The sequence below is a fragment of the Dipodomys spectabilis genome, unplaced genomic scaffold, assembly GCF_019054845.1.
Source record: "Dipodomys spectabilis isolate Male_0828 unplaced genomic scaffold, ASM1905484v1 ptg000089l, whole genome shotgun sequence".
Lineage (NCBI taxonomy): Eukaryota > Metazoa > Chordata > Mammalia > Rodentia > Heteromyidae > Dipodomys > Dipodomys spectabilis.
The window spans coordinates 10251770-10269977 of record NW_024870766.1 but is presented as its reverse complement, the minus strand read 5'-3'; the positions used below and the strand labels follow the sequence as shown (position 1 = coordinate 10269977).

Genomic DNA, 18208 nt, shown 5'->3' with positions numbered 1-18208 from the left:
TATATATATATATATACATATATACATATATATTTCAATATTGCTGATTATGTTTGCATCTGAATGTTAACTAGTACAACAAATATCAGAAATGATTTTTGGTGGTAAATGATTATTTTTACATGTGGTTGTTAGCCATACTTGGCAGTCACTATGCTCTTTTATTGGTGGGTATGTACATCTACTTAGGTATGAAATACAGTTCTCTATTTTAATCAGAACATATGAATGTTGGATGCTACCTTCTAACTTAAATGAAAATTAACATTCCTGAGATCTGAATATTACTTTATATGTTTCATATACTGCATTGTGATACAAAGTGCTTCCAAGTGTGTATAAAATCAACAAGAGTTGAGAGTTCATCCAGGTGTTTTTGTTTTTGTTTTTTGTTGTTCTTGTTGTTGGTGGTCATTGTTGTTTTTGGTCATGGGGCTTGAACTCTGGGCCTGAGCGCTGTCCCTCAGCTCTTCAGCTCAAGGCTAGTGTTCTTCCACTTGAGCTACAACAACATTTCTGGTTTTCTCGTGATTTCTTAGAGATAAAAGTTTCACGGACTTTCTTCCCCAGGCTGTCTTTGAACCGCGATCCTCAGATCTCAGCCTCCTGAGTAGCTAGGATTACAGGCGTGAGCCACCGGCACCCGGAACTTATCCAGGTTTTAAGACTAGTTTCGAGTGCTAACCTTGAATCTACTTCTCAAACATACATAGCATAATTCAGGTGGAATTTGCATCCATTACCTTATAATACCATATTGTTTAGTGGTAAAGTCTTAGAGAAAGAAGTATACAGATTTATCCTACACATATCTGTCTTTAATAAATTAAAAATCCTTCCTTTGTCTGTGATCCTACCTCACAATAGGTCAGCACAATTATAGTATCAATTTTTTGCATGTTCTTTGTTTAAATATTACATGTGTCATTTTATTTATAACAATTTTATGTAATATGTATATATGTATATATTTACCTATTTGTCTTTGTAAGCACATATTGCAGGTTACATAGATGGTAATAAAATAGTAAAAACACAATATATAAAACATTGTAATGTTAAAAAATGCTTTTAGATGGAAAGATTATGCAAGTAAGATCATTTTGTGAATAAGTATGTAGAAATGTACTCAGTTTTCAGATTTAGAGCTGTGAAAAGTTTTAAAGGTCCCAAGAGATCAGCTTATCACAAGCAAACTAAATCAGTACATCAAAAATGCTTTCTTCTTTCTTCAGAAGAAATGCCCCACTTTCTTGTCCTGTAAAAGATAGTCCAAGCATCAATTTTCTTCATAGTAGTGCATGGACCTGTCTTACCTGCAAATGGTTCCTAACTCTGATGAAGGTACAAAGTGGATCAAAAGCTCCTGTACCACAGGTGAGAAGATGTGTCCTGTTGTAGTGATGCAAAACCCGGACATAGTTTACACATTCACTCTAAAGCAGGATCCAAATAAAAGGGACTCATTAGCACATAACAAGATACAGCCACACCACTCTCTTTATACTTTCCCTAATTCTAGAAAGCTTGCTTTTCACTGTAAGTTTTCTGTTAGAGGAACATGAGCAGTGAAAGAAGAGGAAATAGGGATCTAGGGAAGAAGAAATCGAGGTGACTCATTCATGTACTTTAGTTAGCAGGGAAGTGTACTTCACATTTTATAATGGAAGTAATAATGTCTTGCATTTTTGATCAAAATTAAACATTTTAAATGTTCAGGAATATATTCAAGCATAAAGATTTTCAGGACAAAATCTTCATTTATGCAATTAAATTGTTCCCAATACTGTTATTTTTTTAAACTCAGAATAAAAAATGAATAGGCATTAAATAAAAAAATGAATATATAGGAAAAAAGGTTATTTTTTTCTAATTATAATTTGAATTTCTTTTTTTTATTGTGAAAATAGCGTATAGAGGGGTTACAATTACATGGACAAGATGATGAATACATTTCTTATCAAGCATTGTTGCCTCCTCCTTTGTTTCCCCTTCCCATCCCTTCCTATGTCTCCTCGCCCCCCCCCCCCCGTGTGTCCCTACCACTCCCTCCCGCCTCCCCGCCCCCCCAAAGTTGTAAAGTTTGTTTTCGACATAACGACTTATACATTTCATTGTTGCAATGTGTCCACCTGTATCCCTATTTAAACGATTTGTTTTTCCCCTTCCCCTCCACAAATTATATGAACATCAAATACAGTGAGAGCAGGGGTTATACCACTGGGGAGGGACATAAAAAGCAACAAAGAAATCATCTTATAAATATGTTAGAAACAATCGCATGAAAGCAAAAACATTTGAATACTTATCTTGGGGTTCATTTCACCTAACATCAACTTATCTGACTGTTTTGCTTGTCTCAGACATATACTAGTTATTGCAAATAAGGGAAACCATGGGACCTATGTTTCTTTAGGCCTGGCTTACTTCATTTAATATAATTTTTTCCAAGTCTTTCCATTTCCTAACAAATAGGAAAAAAGTTTTTTATTCACAAAGAAACAGATGCAGAACATAGGTTATTACAAAAATTTGACATTGGAGAAAGTAAAACAGCTTCAAAAGCACAAATTCACATAAACCACTTTAAAAAAAAATCAAATAAATAGAAAAATCTAAATAGGAATAACATCTTACTGTAATGTTATGGTGAATTTGTTAGTTTTGTAAGATTTCAGTCGCAGGATCAACATTTTTTTATAAAGCATTGTATTGTATTGTATAGGAATTTACTTTGTGGGCTATATGGCCTCTTTTGCAGGTTCTCATCTCTGTCTGGTGCAAAGATGACAAAACAGTAAATGTGTGTGCCTGTTACTCAATAAAATTCCATTTATAAAATAAGTCAGGTTTGTTTGGTTTTACTTGGAAGGATTTTGAAGACAGTATTATTCTTTTAAACATTGTTGTAGTCTGCCTATTAATCAAACAAAGTTTATAATATACAATACATGCTGGACCATGTTTAAATAAAGTCACCAGGTTAGTTTTAATTTTAAAATGTTTAAAATTGCTTCAAAATCAACCAGGTCAAATTAATTCTAGCAAATGCCCTCTACAAGTTAGGCATTGTTCTTTTCAGCAAAAATAAATTATGAAGTAATTAATAAACTTTTAACCATATCACTTAGATATTAACAATGCAATATTAAGCCAATTGTTAAGTTGTAAAAGCGGAGATTGAGAGATTCTGTGTCTAAGGTCTCTCATGTTAGGATGGTCCAGCAGATCCTCTGTGCCATGAGTAATTCATAGGCTATCTTGCCATTGTCAAGAATGAACAATGATTTACTGAGTCAATTATCCAGGACATCCAGATATATTTATTCAGTTTCCTCTTCCTGTAACATTTGGTTGGATGAACCATATAGCATTGCTAGAATCAGATAGTCCAGATATGGTGGAAATATTAGCTCTCACATTGTTGTAAACAATTGCCTTCCTTCGGGTGATATACTGTTATATCTTCAGTGAACCAATTAGACCTCATTTTGGCTTAGTTGACATGGCCTAAGAGTATGTTCAATTAGTCAGCATCATGCTGTGGGCTAAGGCAGTAAGAATGTGTTGACTCATTCCTTGGCAGTCACCCAATTGCTCCAGAGAATAAGGGATTGATATGATGCATGTTACTTATTTACATGGTGGTTTTTTTTTTTTCCTGAGTGTGAAAAGGGATAAGTTCATTTTCAAGCTATGTGTTATATCAGATCAGCCAGCTACTCCTAGCATGTGATTTTCTCCACACATGTCTCAATGTGTCAGGAATAGTGCTGAGCATGGCATTTTTCTATCCAGACCCTTCTTGAAAACTACACAGAAATGAGATATTGCTTCTTATATAAGTAAAGATCCTGGAAACACTGTGAAAGCCATAATCCATGTTCATTTCCTTTGCCTCCTCAAACTTTATTCTGTCTCTCATTGTTTCTTCATTTTTTTCTAACTTATTAATCGAAGTAAAATGAAATATAAAGAATGTACCTCGCTTTTCCTCAAATTTAAAAAAATAAACAAAAAACAAAACAAAAAAATCTACTATCATTTTTCTCCAAATACATAAGAAATCAAATTACTGAAAGGAAGTTATAAATCTCAGTTGAAGAAAATACAATAAAAGCCAGATCTGACTAGCACCTTGGGTTCCTCCAATTCTACATTGAAATTATTGTCAACAATCAGACACTCATTGTATGTATACATTTACATTATTACATTACATTATTTTTTACATTATTTTCTTCATGAACAAAAGTGTCTATGTGCTTCTGAAACTTACATGAAATGAAACTTTCATGATTTCCTACTTTGAGGTTCACCAGGAATATAATTTGAGGATTTGTTTAATTTACATTAAATAGTACTTACTGCATCTTTTCCTTTCATTATGCATTCTTCCATTTTTACTGCTGTAGTAGGCCAATGTATCTGAAATGGAAGATAATAGGCTATTATTGCAACTGCACATAAAAATAAACCACACTGACAAATATTTCATTGTCTTCTGCAATTCGATGCATTTCCTCTTGGTTCTATTTCTGAAAAGTTAAAACAAGACTTTATCTTCACAAAATTATTTGCATAATTAAGAAACTTGTCTTAAGTTTTTGGATTTTTCCCCCTAATCTAAGTCCCCTAAATCTCTCTTCAAGTCTCAGTAAAGGAGAGGCCAGCTATTAAGCCAACTCTTGTATTTGACCTGTCATAACCTCTGCCTTCCAGTGTCCATGCAAAGTAGGCAACCTCCTGGAGTTTCGTTTACATTCCTACCACCAACCACAGAAACCTGTATGTGGTGAGAACTCAGTAATGTTTGCCGGGTGAGCAGGTTAAAGTATGAATAGCTTTGTAAATGCTGATGAATATTGGAACCACCAGTAATGTACTACACTACAGCTTTGTCATTTAAAACATTATTAAACAGCTAGTTTCTAAGTTTTCATTACATTCTAACTATTTTGGCTTTGTTAAAGAGAGAACACATACCAAGTACTTCTTATTTATCCTCCAACAGTACCTCCTAGCAGTTTGTTAAGACCACACGTAGAAATCATTAAGTTCTTATTTCACTAACTTTTGACTACAGTAGTTATTTTTAAAGAAATTATTTTCTAGCACCGTCTTTTATCAGACTGTTGTGTTCCGCCCACCCTGCTTTTTTCTTAGACTACAGGATCACATTATGTGCCAGACATTTTTTTTATGCTTTTTGTCTCATAAAATGCTTGCCCAGAAGTTTGAGATTTTTATACTCATGGTTCCTTGTCCTCTCTGATCTTAAAGTACTCTTCCTTATTTAAATCATTTATCTTTTCCTTCTCTATTCACTTAAACCCCTCCATATTATTGCTACTATATTTGGTTATAGCACTTTTCTGTTCATATAAATTCTTTATAAAGAATATACTATATTGTTCCATGCATATTGATGTAATTGTGTGTGTGTGTGTGTGTGTGTGTGTGTGTGTGTGTGAATGTGCCCTCATTGGCCCTGGGGCATGAACTCAGAGCCTAGGGGTTGACCTCAAGCTTTTATGCTCTACCACTGTGTGTTCCCTTAGCCTATTATATCTCCTCTCACTGTACCTGTCACAAAACCATTTTCTTTTAGTCTGAAAAAAATGTTCTGGGTATCTAATTAATATGAGATGTTGCTTGCTCAAAGGAAGTATTTTTAATTCAGGTAGAAAACAGTTGAGCCATTTTTAAAGTTTGGTCAACATTCAACAATGAGAAATCCACATTTCTGGTTTATCTAAAGATGATAAAGCCTATATCTATAGATGATAAAGCCTAAGTATTGGCATGAATGTGAGACAATGTTCCTCTGGAGTTAACATGTGATGTCATCATTCAATAGGGAAATTATGCACTGGCTGATTTCAGCCTTTACTTTTACCCAACTGGGCTTGTATGCATTTTCATTTGTGAGATCTGTTGTGTATTTGTAAATTCCAAATATATTCAAGATTAAATATATATAAATATATGTATGTAAACATATATACATATATATATCCTATATAAACCCAGGCAAAACAATTATATTCCAGAAATAAAATAAAAGAGGTGCATTGCTTAATTCTACATTGTGTAGAAAATCCAGATCCTGATAAATGATAAATACAGGAAAATTATAAAAGTGATGACAATAGTACTTACAATCATCTTTGTATGATCTGATTTATTAACATTGAAATAAGCACTGTATGCTTTGATTATAATTAGAGCATTAACTCCCTAAGACGTTCCTACTAACAAAGTCAGGATCAGGTATTCTGTTGTTGCTTTTCTTTTTTTGTGTTTTTGTTTTTGTTTTTATTGGCCGGTCTTGGGGCTTGAACTCAGGGCTTGGGGGCTGTCTCTGAGCCTCTCTGTGTTCAAGGCTATAACTCTACCACTTGAGCCACAGCACCACTTCCGGCTTTTTCTGTTCATGTGATACTGAGGAATCAAACCCAGGGCTTCATGCACTCTACCACTAAGCCACATTTCCAGCCCAGGATCAGGATTCTTTAACTTCCACCGTGTACTATATAAATTTTAAATGAAAGCATGTGAGTTTTTGATATTCCAACATGAGAATAAAAGACTAAAAAGGTGTAGATGTAAAATAAAACCTATTATAATTACTAAAACCTACATACCAATCTTCAAATAGATTTTAGCAATGATTCCATCTATGGTTAAAGAAAGATCACACATAAATATTTTATAGTATATAAAGTTCAGTTGCAGACTTACTTGAGTCTGAAGGAGTTACCAACCTTATTATGTGGTATGAATCCTGGAAGTCAAGTACAGAGAGTAAAAGTTTTACCTCATTTAATCTTTGGGGGGGGGAAATCATTGCATGGAAGGGTAGGTTTCCTCTGATGGTTTCTAAGACCCATTCTACCTGGAGATTAAAATTTGGGGATTTTCTGTGGATCATATGTACATGTGTACATGAATTTCAAATATATATATATATATATATATATATATATATATTGTACATGCATTCATAAAAGAAAATGTAAACTCATTTTGGGATCACTTGTCACTGGAACTACTTTCTTTTTTTATTGTGAAAATACTGTACAAAGGGGTTACAATTACATGGGCAAGATAATGAGTACATTTCTTATCAAGCATTGTAGCCTCCTCCTTTGTTTCCCCTTCCCATCCTGGAAATACTTTTATGACTAAATTACTTATCAATATGTATAAATTATAGGACACCTCACTCCTAATTCAGAATAAGGTATTATTTCTATGAAATGCAATGATTTTCTGCTTTTTAATAGCAGAATCACTTTTCACCCATTTTCTCTTCATTATTGCAAAGATAACTTCCTTAAATTGTGTTTCCAGATCACAATATCTTATATTCTCTTAAATCATTGTTTCATTATATCTATTGCCAGGATTAGGCAAACATACTTTTTGAAGGTAATTCTTAAAACCCTTCTATACTTTTTTTGATAGTTTTTTTTTCATATTATATTTCCCAGTAACCTGGAAAGATGAGAAATACAACCTCTATGCAGGATAAATGGAGGACCAGGAATTTGGCTCAGTGGTTCTATACTTGGCTATTATCCATAAGGTCCCAGGTTCAACCTCCTAGTTCTACAAACCAAAACAAGATCAACAAGAAGAACTAACAACAACAACAGTAAATGGAAACCAATTTTTCCTGATCATGATAATACAGGCATTGTTCACCCTCTGGTCAAAGGTGGGGCACATTTCCTGGCAGCCTCCTAGTAAGACTCAGAGTTTTCGTAGAGGTCTCTCAAATGGACCAAATATCCACTATATGTGCAGCTTTTACTGCTATGCATTGCTTGCTGAGGGACTGAAGGGCAAGGAAAGTGCTGGAAACATGAGGCTCTGGCTGCCTGCTGTGTCCCAGTAATAAGAGACCTTTGTCTCTGACCCTTGAGTTCTATGTTTTTTGACACCATCCATGAAACTGTGAAAAGCTAATTGTGTTCAATATGAGGAACGCTCCCAGACCCCTCACAGCTTCAAACAAACAAAAGATAATATGTGACAAAGATGACGTTCAGAATATACATTGATCCAAGCAGCAACCATAATGATAGCAATTGCTCTACAAATGATGAAACTATTCTTTAAGACACATTTTACAAAGTGTTTCAAACGAAACCTTTCCTGGTGTCTTTACAACATTGTGTTTCTCTCTCTATTTATCCCCTGTAGTGTTTTTCATTTCTCTAGGAGTCTAATGATTTGTGCATTTAGTGTTAGCTCTGTTATTGGACTATAAATTGCAGAAAGCAAGGCAGTGCTCTGTATATTTTTGTATACATAGCAATGTTTGTCTGAACAATACATCAAACACAGTCTCTGTTTTTGCCATGTTTGATGATTGCCTTGTATCAATCAACACATTTGTATCACAGGCTCTCTAAGGTCAATTCATTAGAAGAGCTCACAGTCCAGTTTGAGAGTAAGATTTAGTGGCATGGAAATGTAATAAGTACCAAATGAGTAAGTAACATTTTCCAGTTAAATCAGGAAAGAAGGAAGATTGGAAGTTGGCAGTAATTTTTTCAAAGACCAGTAGGATCTTTGAAGGGAGACAAAAAGATGTTGAGTAGGTTTCACTGAGGAAATAGAAGGGGGAGAAAGGAAAATACTAGATTATGAGCACACAACAGAGCAAAATCCAATATATGGGAAAATGTTATTAAAATGTTGTTGTTGGTGTTAAGTTTGGTTTGGACTCTTTGGTTGGCATTGTTAGAAAAGTTTTACAGGCTCAGGACTGCTTTCAAAAGCTAACTGAGGTGACAAAACATGACAAAGAGACCTCACTGGAAGTGGAAAGTTACTTTTTTACAGTCGTCATGTTCTGCCAACCCCGGAGAGGAAATGATCTCTCTCATTTGTTTTGGCAGTCAGGGTGCCTTTGGTTCTGCTCCAGTTTAGCATCCACAAAAATCCATAAGATTAGGCTATTTGTTTTGCACAAAATATTTTTAAAGGCAGTTAAACAACAGGGTGTACTAGTATTTTCAAACTATCTACCAAAAATGGTTCAAAACACAAAAGGTTAAATACACACCATTTCATCACAATATCCCACAATGTAATTTAATTGTTTCACTGCACATTAACAAGCCATTTTCTATCCATTTTCTTCTCCTTCAAGGAGAAAAATAAGATAAAATATAAATTAGATTACAGTAATATTTTTGGACTTCCTGTTGAGTTGCATAATTATAGCAGAATTAAGGATTTAATATCTTATTGTTGCAACATCTTTCAACACTCGGAAAATAATAAAGAAAGAATAATCTAACAATCTAGAAAACTTCCCTTATCATTAAAAATAAATAAAATGACTCAGTTTATATAATCTATGCTCACAGAGTATATTAAGCAATAAAGGCTTTATTGTAAGAGCATCACTTCTACTATTCCTACTTTTATTATTTTGATAAAAATGTATGTACATATTTTCAGTTTTTTATCTCTGCACATTACCAGAATCCATTAAAATGCATTTAATTATACAATCTATAAATATCATTAAAAGAAATAGAATATAATGTAAGTATAACACATTAAAATAACCCTAATGGCTTATAAATTACTAGTCTTCAACCTCATGCACATTATCTATCTTAGTGTTTGTGCCTTTGCACTTATTATAATGACTGTAATTATTCAAGTGTTTTGAATGTCAAAATTATTATCATTTAGTCTGTACATGAAATTTGTATTAAAAAGCTTGCTCCCTAAAACATTTTAGCTAAAACAATATTACTACTATACAAACATTAGTGGCCTGATGCAGGCCATCTTTTGTGGATGAAATATACCTAACTGATATCAGTGGCATGGATTAGCATATGAAAATTATATTTTAATACCTAATTTCCACTTAAGCACAGGCAAAATTATAAACTATCTTTCACCTTTGATTTTAAAAAAAGGCAGCATAAGTTAGAGAAGCATGTGTATCTTCACAAACAGAACCACCTAACAGCACTTTCCTACCTACAGACATCCACATTTGGAAGTATAATATTTTTAACTTAAAATTATAATGATGAAATTAATTGGATAAAAACAAGCTGAAATCTTGAAAGATGGGGGAATAATTATAACCAAATTTCCCAAATAATCTCTATTACGGAATATGGACTATTCTCTGTTTTTCTCATGAAATATAAGCTGATCAAACATATGCATTTCTGATGTCCTCATGGAATACAAAATAGAAAAGAAAATTTTATACATTATACTAGTATTAGTATTTTTCAGAGAATAATTGTGTCTTGCAGGAAGTCCATAATTCTCACATGCATACAGATTGCATGAAAAATTAAGGACAGAACATGGGAAAGCTCATTTGCTCCCTGGGGTTGAATACTAGAATCTGCTTGTGATCTCAGTTCTCACTATGAGTAAACAAAAGGACCTGCTCCTTTATAGGACTAGTTATTGGTTCATAAATTCCTAGGATAAAATGACATCAGGCAAAGAGAGTAAGAACCATAAGACAGAAATAGCTCATTACAAAGCTCATTACTAGCAGAAGTAATGGTATATTAAAGACCAATTTGGAAGGCTAGAACTCCCCTCCAAAGAAGTAACTAGGTTCTCAATGAGGCTGTGGAAAAAACATAGTGTTTTAAGACAGATCTGACTGCATGTAAATTCTAACTGCCTCTGTCTCCTTGGCCCTAGCTTTTTCCTTCCCTTACCCAATGAACTTCTGTTAAAGTGATCACCCTAACTATAATTCTAATTATGTTATGCCCACATTTACAATCCTTCAGTGACTCCAGCACTGGCTACGACTGCATTTCAACAGCATGGCTGTCAATTTTCTTCTTCAGTTAGTCGAAGCTACATTTTTCCCTTTTTCTGTTCTTACCCTTTTCCCCCACCAATCTACTGCAGCCAAGACACTTCATTCTTTCAAATTGCTCCCTCTAAAACTTCTGTCCTTTCTCCTCCTATGTTGTTCCTAATGGTGACGTCTGTATATCAAATTTCTATTTTCAAAGTCTAATTTAAATTAAATCAACATCAGGAATCACGACTTGGACATTTTTATATATACTAAGTATATCATTTGAACTTTTATTATTGTTTATTCAAATAATGCTGTCTGCCACGTGGGCACAGGTGGCTTACGCCTGTAATCCTAGCTCCTTAAGAGGCTGAGATTTGAGGATTGCAGTTCAAAGCCAGCCCAGGTGGGAAAGTCTATGGGACTTATCTCCAATTAATCACCAGAAAATTGGAAGTAGAGCTATAGCTCAACGTGATAGAGATATAGCCTTGAGCAAAAATTTCTCAGGGTCAGTGCCCAGGCCTCGAGTTCAAGCCCCTGGATTGAAAAAAAAAAGGAAAGAGAGAAAGAAAGAGAAAACAACAATAAAAATGTTTGCTGTCTGTGGCACACATGTGTAGCTATGAATCTTCTTTATCATACATATTTTAGAACGTGGTTGAATAATTTATATCTTAAATAGCCCCTAAAACTATGTGTCTATAATTCATTTAGAAAGGACAGCACATTAGAATGATCTAGTTTAAATCATAATATTGGCAACAAGCATAAAGACAGTGTTCTCCATGTTTGAGGAATTATCCAGGTACAGAGGATCTCAATTAAGAGAAAGATACTGTGGTTTCTCTGCTCATGGTTGAACAAACAGAAATAGAAACAGGAGACCAATGTTGTGGATTACTCATGTAATAAGTGTCGGGCTTCAGATGGAAGTGTAGGATATCTTGCTCTGGAATCTGTGCTTTATTACATGTAACTATTTTAAAAAAGATCTTCCTGGGGCTGGGAAGGTTACTCAGTGGGAGAGAGCTCTCTTTGCATGCATGAGGCCCTGGGTTCAATTCCTCAGCACCACATAAGCAAAAGAAGCCGGAAGTGGAACTGTGGCTCAAGGGGTAGAGCACTAGCCTTGAGCTGAAGAGCTGAGGGAAAATGCCCAGGCCCAGAGTTCAGGCCCCATGACAAGCAAAAATAAACAAACAAACAAATAAATCTTCTAATATAGTTCAATTAAAATAAGAAAATATAAAAAAACTTAACATTTTGGCACTTTGTAACATGTTTTGAAATATAATTGTCATTCATCTCTATAGTATTCTAGACACAAATATTATTTTAAGACAAATTTTAGGAAAAAAAGAGATGGCCTATATACATGTGACAAATATAAATAAGGATATAATTGTTTTTCATGGAAACCAAAAATGTCTTCAAAATTATTAGGTCCCATGTGAAAAAAGTACCAAAAGTATTGCTCAGAGGATTCTACTTTAGATAATACTAATACTAATTTTAGTTCCCAGTATATTTGCACTACTATATCACTATTTTAAGACATAATATTAAAATCTTTTCAAGTCAAAAGAAAATAACTCGAATTAGAAATCCAACATTAACATAGTAAGATTTCCCTGTCTCTTCTGGTCACATTTTGACATTTCGAGAGGGATAAATGAATAAATAAATAAATCCTTAATCCTTAGATTAAGATGATATATATGTTAATATATTTAGAAGTATAAAAATTGCTTAATAAGTGACAGGAATTTGAATGAAGATTTTTTGGTGGTACTAGGATTTGAACTTAATCTTTTCCTTGCTTGCACAGCTGTCACTCTACCATTTGACCCATGCCTCCAGTCTGGCTTTTGGATGGTTGCTTTGGAGATGGTTGCTTTTTAGCCACAGTTTAGATTAGTGGGGCCAGGGATGAAGACAATGTTAATAGAAGAAAAATAGCTGGAGAGGTTGAGCATTTCTTCATGTGTCTATTGACCGTTCTTATTTCCTCTTCAGAGAAGTTTCTCTTTAAGTTGTTAGCCCACTTATTTATCGGGCAGTTGTTTCTTTAAGAATTTGCTGTTGGGGGATTTAATTTTTTTTGTGTGTGAAAATACCACACAGAGAGGTTACAAATACATGGGCAAGATAATGAGTACATTTTTTATAAAGCATTGTTGCCTCCTCCTTTGTTTCCCCTTCCCATCTCTTCCCACCCACCCCAATCCTCCGCCAAAGATGTAAATTTTGTTTTTTGCCATAATGATTTGTACATCTTATTGTTGCAATGTGTCCACTTGTGTCCCTATTTAAACGATTTGTTTATTCCCTTCCCCTCCACAAATTATACCAACATCAAATACAGTGAAAGCAGGACCACATTTTTCTTGATCCATTCATCTACTGAGGGACATCTGGGTTGGTTCCATATCTTAGCTATGGTAAATAATGCTGCAATAAACATACTTGTGCTGGTAGCTTTAATATGGTCTTCTTTGTGATCATCTGGGTAAATGCCCAAAAGTGGGATTGCTGGGTCATAGGGGAGCTCTATGTGGAGTTTTTTGATGAACCTCCATACTGCTTTCCAAAGTGGTTGAACAAGCTTACATTCCCACCAACAATGCAGTAGGGTTCCCTTCTGTCCACATCCCCTCCAGCATCTGTTGTTACTAGAGTTCTTGATTCTAGCCATTCTAACTGGGGTGAGGTGATTTCTCAATGTTGTTTTGATTTGCATTTCTTTTATAGCTAGAGAGGTTGAGCATTTTTTCATGTGTCTATTGGCCATCCTTCTTTCCTCTTCAGAGAAGTTTCTCTTTAAGTCTTTAGCTCACTTATTTATTGGGCTGTTGTTTCTTTGAGGATTTGTTGTAGGATCAAGAAAATGTGGTATATATACACAATGGAATTCTATGCCTCCATCAGAAAGAATGACATCGCCCCATTTGTTAGAAAATGGAGAGACTTGGAAAAATTATATTAAATGAAGTAAGCCAGGCCCAAAGAAACATAAGTCCCATGGTTTCCCTTATTTGCAATAACTAGTATATGTCTGAGACAAGCAGAAAAGGTCAGATAAGTTGATGTTAGGTGAAATGAACCCCAAGATAAATATTCAAATGTTTTTGCTCTCATGCAATTGTTTCTAACATATTTATAAGATCATTTCTTTGTTGCTTTTTATGTCCCTCCCCCACGGTATTTTCACTGTATTTGCTGGGGGATTTAATTTTTTGAGTTCCAAGTATATTTTAGATATGAGACCCTTATCTGTTGTATGGCTAGTGGAGATCTTCTCCCAATCCATGGGCTTTCTATTTATCTTGCTAGCTACATCCTTTGCCAGGCAGAACCTCTGCAGCTTCATGCAACCCCATTTGTCCAACCTTTCTTTGATTTCTTGTGTTTCTGGGTCACTATTAAGAAATTTTCAGCCTGTGCCAAGGAGTCGTAGGATTTCTCCTATTCCGTCCTGTACAGTTTTCAGGGTGACTCCGATGTCTTTGATCCATTTGGAGTTGATTCTGGTGCAGGGTGATATATAAGGATCTAGCTTTAGTTTTCTACAAATGATTATCCAATTTTGCCAGCACCATGTATTGAAGAGGCTGTCTTTTTCCAGTCTGTTTTTTTAGCTCCCTTATCAAAGATTAGGTGGCTATAGGTCTGTGGGTTCATTTCTGGGTTTTCAATTCTATTCCATTGGTCCTGAGGTATCTTCTTGTGCCAGTACCAAGCTGCTTTGATTACTATGGCTTTGTAGTAGAGTTTGAAATTTGGTATTGATATTCCTCCAGCACTGTTCTTTCTGTTAAGGATCATATTGGCTGTTTGGGGTCTTTTATTGTTACATATGAATTTTTGGATTGCTTCTTCTATTTCCTTGAAGAATGAGGTTGGATTATTGATAGATATTGCACAACATAAGATGATGTTAAGTGAAGTGAACCCAAAGAGAAGGACAAGTGGTTTTTTTCTTTCTTGCTATTGTTTCTAACATATTTATAAGGCACCATGTGATTTTTTTTGTTGCTTTGTATGTTCCTCCCCCATGGTATAATGTCTGTTTTCACTGTACTTGATGTTGGTATAATTTGAGGAGGAGACAGGAAAAAACAAAATGCTTAAATAGGGATACAGGTTGGTGGGGGGAGTGTAGTTGTGGAGATGGGAGGGAAGGGATGGTAGGGGAAAAACAAAAGAGGAGGCAACAATGCTTGATAAGAAATGTACTCATGACCTTGCTCATGTAACTGTATTCCCTCTGTACAGTATTTTCACAATAAAAAACTTATCTTAAAAAAGAAAAATAGAAGTTAACTTAAAGAAAAATAACACTGTTTCCTATGGTTAGAGTCTTGTCCCACTTTAGAGAGTAGGTCAGAGAAAGGCACAGGTTATACTGTAGGCCAACAAGTACAAGGGTCTAAGGTTAATATTTCCTCTTTCCCTTTCCCATCCTTCCCTCCTTGCTACTGTGCTGACACTGGCATGACCAGAAATTTTTGCATGCTTTAATTGTATCACCCAGTGTTTCCTCCAATTCAGACATGGCTACTTTGGTGCTGAATGGAATTAGTGAGAAGGGAATATTATATATATATATATATATATATATATATATATATATATATATATGTATGTATGTATGTATGTACGATTTGAGAGAGTGTGATATGCAAAAACTACCCTCTTTTTGATGAGGGTGGGGGTGTTTCACATTAGCAAAGCAAATGGAATTCCAAAATTGGAATTCCAAAGCAGGAAAATTGAAGTTTTAATTTTCTAGTAAGGTTTGCAGATCATTTGTGAATGTGACATAGATACAATTTCATTCTGAAGGAGTGTTAATATGTGGTCTGGGAAATGCAATGCGTGAAATAATTTATAACAAAGCCAGGTCCTAAAAGTAGTAATGTAGTAAAATATGTTTATTAAATACTAGGTTTGTAATGATTTCAAAATTTCATGGGAAAAATTGTTCCTCTGTGGGTGCCTCTTCACATAAATTGTGTTTTAGTAGACAGGAAACAATCATTTACTTGACACCACATAAGAGGATCAGTATTACCCAGAATGTATAGGAATACAAAATACTCCAGGATTACACAATCCTGAAAGCACATTACAGTCACCTGGTTGGGGTTTTAATTGATCACTACTTATTCTTCATTCTATCACCAGTGTAGGATGAAGGTACAAATCTTACTTGCAAGATCCTCAAGTGTTTATCAATATGCAGCCAAGTTTCAAATTGCTACCACATTTAAAGCAAGAACCTTTTCTCTTTGCCAAGAGGGAAATGGCAGGTGGTGAATAGATGGAGAGACTGGGGTCTATAGAAGGCTGACAAAATTAAATTAGAAGAAAATAGAGAGAAGACTGGAGGTTTGGCTCAACTGATGTAGCACTTGCCTAGCAAGCCTGAGGCTGAGTTCAAACACTAGCAGAACATCCTCCCCCAGTAAAAAAAAGAATGAAAGTAAGGAATAATTTATTTGAAAGTGATATGGACAATAAATACAATGGGATTTGAAAGTAGGAAGACAGTGAAGAGAACCAATTTCCCAGTCTGCAAAGCCAATAGATGATATATACAAAATATTAAGGATCCGTATGCACAGCCCTATTTGTTGATTTTGTAGAAAGAGATAAAGAATATGATAATATATTTCTACAAAAATACTCAGCAGAGAAGGACTCCCATCACATGCAAAGAAAGTAGTGTCACACAGCTGAAGGAAGATACCTTTGATGTAACAAGATAGGAGGAAGAAAAGGTCTCACAGAAACAGGACATCTGGTACTGAGTGAGGACCAATATGTTTAGGGGCTTCAATTTTCTAAATGAAGGTAAACATTAAGTTATTCATCTTCCCTGAATTGATTGTCAGGATTAATTCATCACATATCCCTGTTGACCTGAGCTACCCTGGGAAGTCCTGACCCTCACCCGAGGTCAATAGTCAATACTTGCAGTCATGTCTCATAGGATGCACCAGTGTCACCACTCTAAAGGCCTTAGACCATTTTGTTATATCCTCTACAGCATCATTAACAAAACCCACTTTCCTCATCCTTCTTTACCTTTGTGCTGTAATTAAAATCAGATTTTTACTGGAGATAATATGGTCAGTGTCTATTCTATTTGGGTATGTTCTCTACCCTATAATTGATCTTTTTTTTTCCCTAGCCACTTACACCCCCACCAATGCCTTTATTGTTGTATCTTCCTAAGATGTATTATTTTTCTTCATAGAATTACCATATGTTCCTTATAGGGTGTTATTGTTTTATTTTCTATTGCTTTTTCTAAGTTTTATACTACATGTGTTCACTAATGTTATTCAATAGTAATGAAATAAAAAAGACCAAATGTGAAATTACAGTTGTTCAGATAAGTTATTGTACAGAGGTCAGTGAACCATGGACAAGTGTTTAGGAATACTTGGATCAAATACATTACTGGAAGAAATGTAGGAGCCAAAGTGGGAAAAAAAGTAGATCTCTGGCAACTGGTACATTGGTGGATGGAGTAGATTTGTATAAGCATACTGGATTGCTATTTGGCATCATCTTGAACAAGTGACACTCATATATCTTATAGATAGGAATTCCACTAGGAATTTCACTCCTTGGAAACTCTGTGTGTGCATGTGTGCATGTGTGCGTGTGTGTGTGTGTGTGTGTGTGTGTGTGTGTGTGTGTGTGTGTGTGTGTGTGTGTATCAGGAGACTTTTCTTTTTTTGTCACTTGAGGGGTCCTCAGGGCCTGGTCCCTGTCCCTGAGCTCTTTGGCTCAAGCATTCTACCACATTGAGCCACAGCTCCACTTCTGGTTTTTTGAGTGGTTAATTGAAGGTAAGAATCTCTTGGACTTTTCTGCCTGGTCCAGCTTCAAACTGGGATCCTGACATCTCAGCCTCTTGAATAGCTAGGATTATAGGCATGAGTGACCAGTGCCCAGACAGGAAAATTCATAGAATAAGTGTAGCAACACTGATCAAATAAAATACTAGAAATCATTCAAATATTCTTTAGCTTGAAATGAGCAGTAAAATTGTAGTCTATTCAGTTGATGGAAAATAGCAGAGAAAATCAAAGTAAGAAGTGCTTAGTGTATGCAAATGTTACAATAAGTCTTCTTCACAAATGTATATACCTTTCCCCCTTCTAAGGAAAAACAAAAAACAATAGAGGCGCAAACAGGTTAAGGAATTTACCCAATGTTATCATATACCAAAGTAGCAATATAAACTCAAATTCAGAGCCTGTTCTTACTTTACTTCAAGAGACAAAGAATATGAATGAATCTAAAAAAAAAATGAATATAAAACAACAAATTCAATTATACGATATGGAAACATATTTTATATATATCATA

At 34.9% G+C, this 18208-nt stretch overlaps 1 protein-coding gene across 1 annotated transcript in view; it reads right to left on the bottom strand.

Annotated features, from left to right (window-relative positions):
- Sema3e (semaphorin 3E) overlaps positions 1-18208 on the bottom strand; it is a 201786-nt gene that overhangs the window by 71803 nt on the left and 111775 nt on the right. The window contains exons 3-4 of the mRNA XM_042684792.1: positions 4369-4428; positions 1317-1436 (exon numbers count right to left, since the gene is read on the bottom strand). Of these exons, the coding sequence (XP_042540726.1) occupies positions 1317-1436; positions 4369-4428 (180 nt within the window). The remainder of the gene's footprint in view (positions 1-1316; positions 1437-4368; positions 4429-18208) is intronic.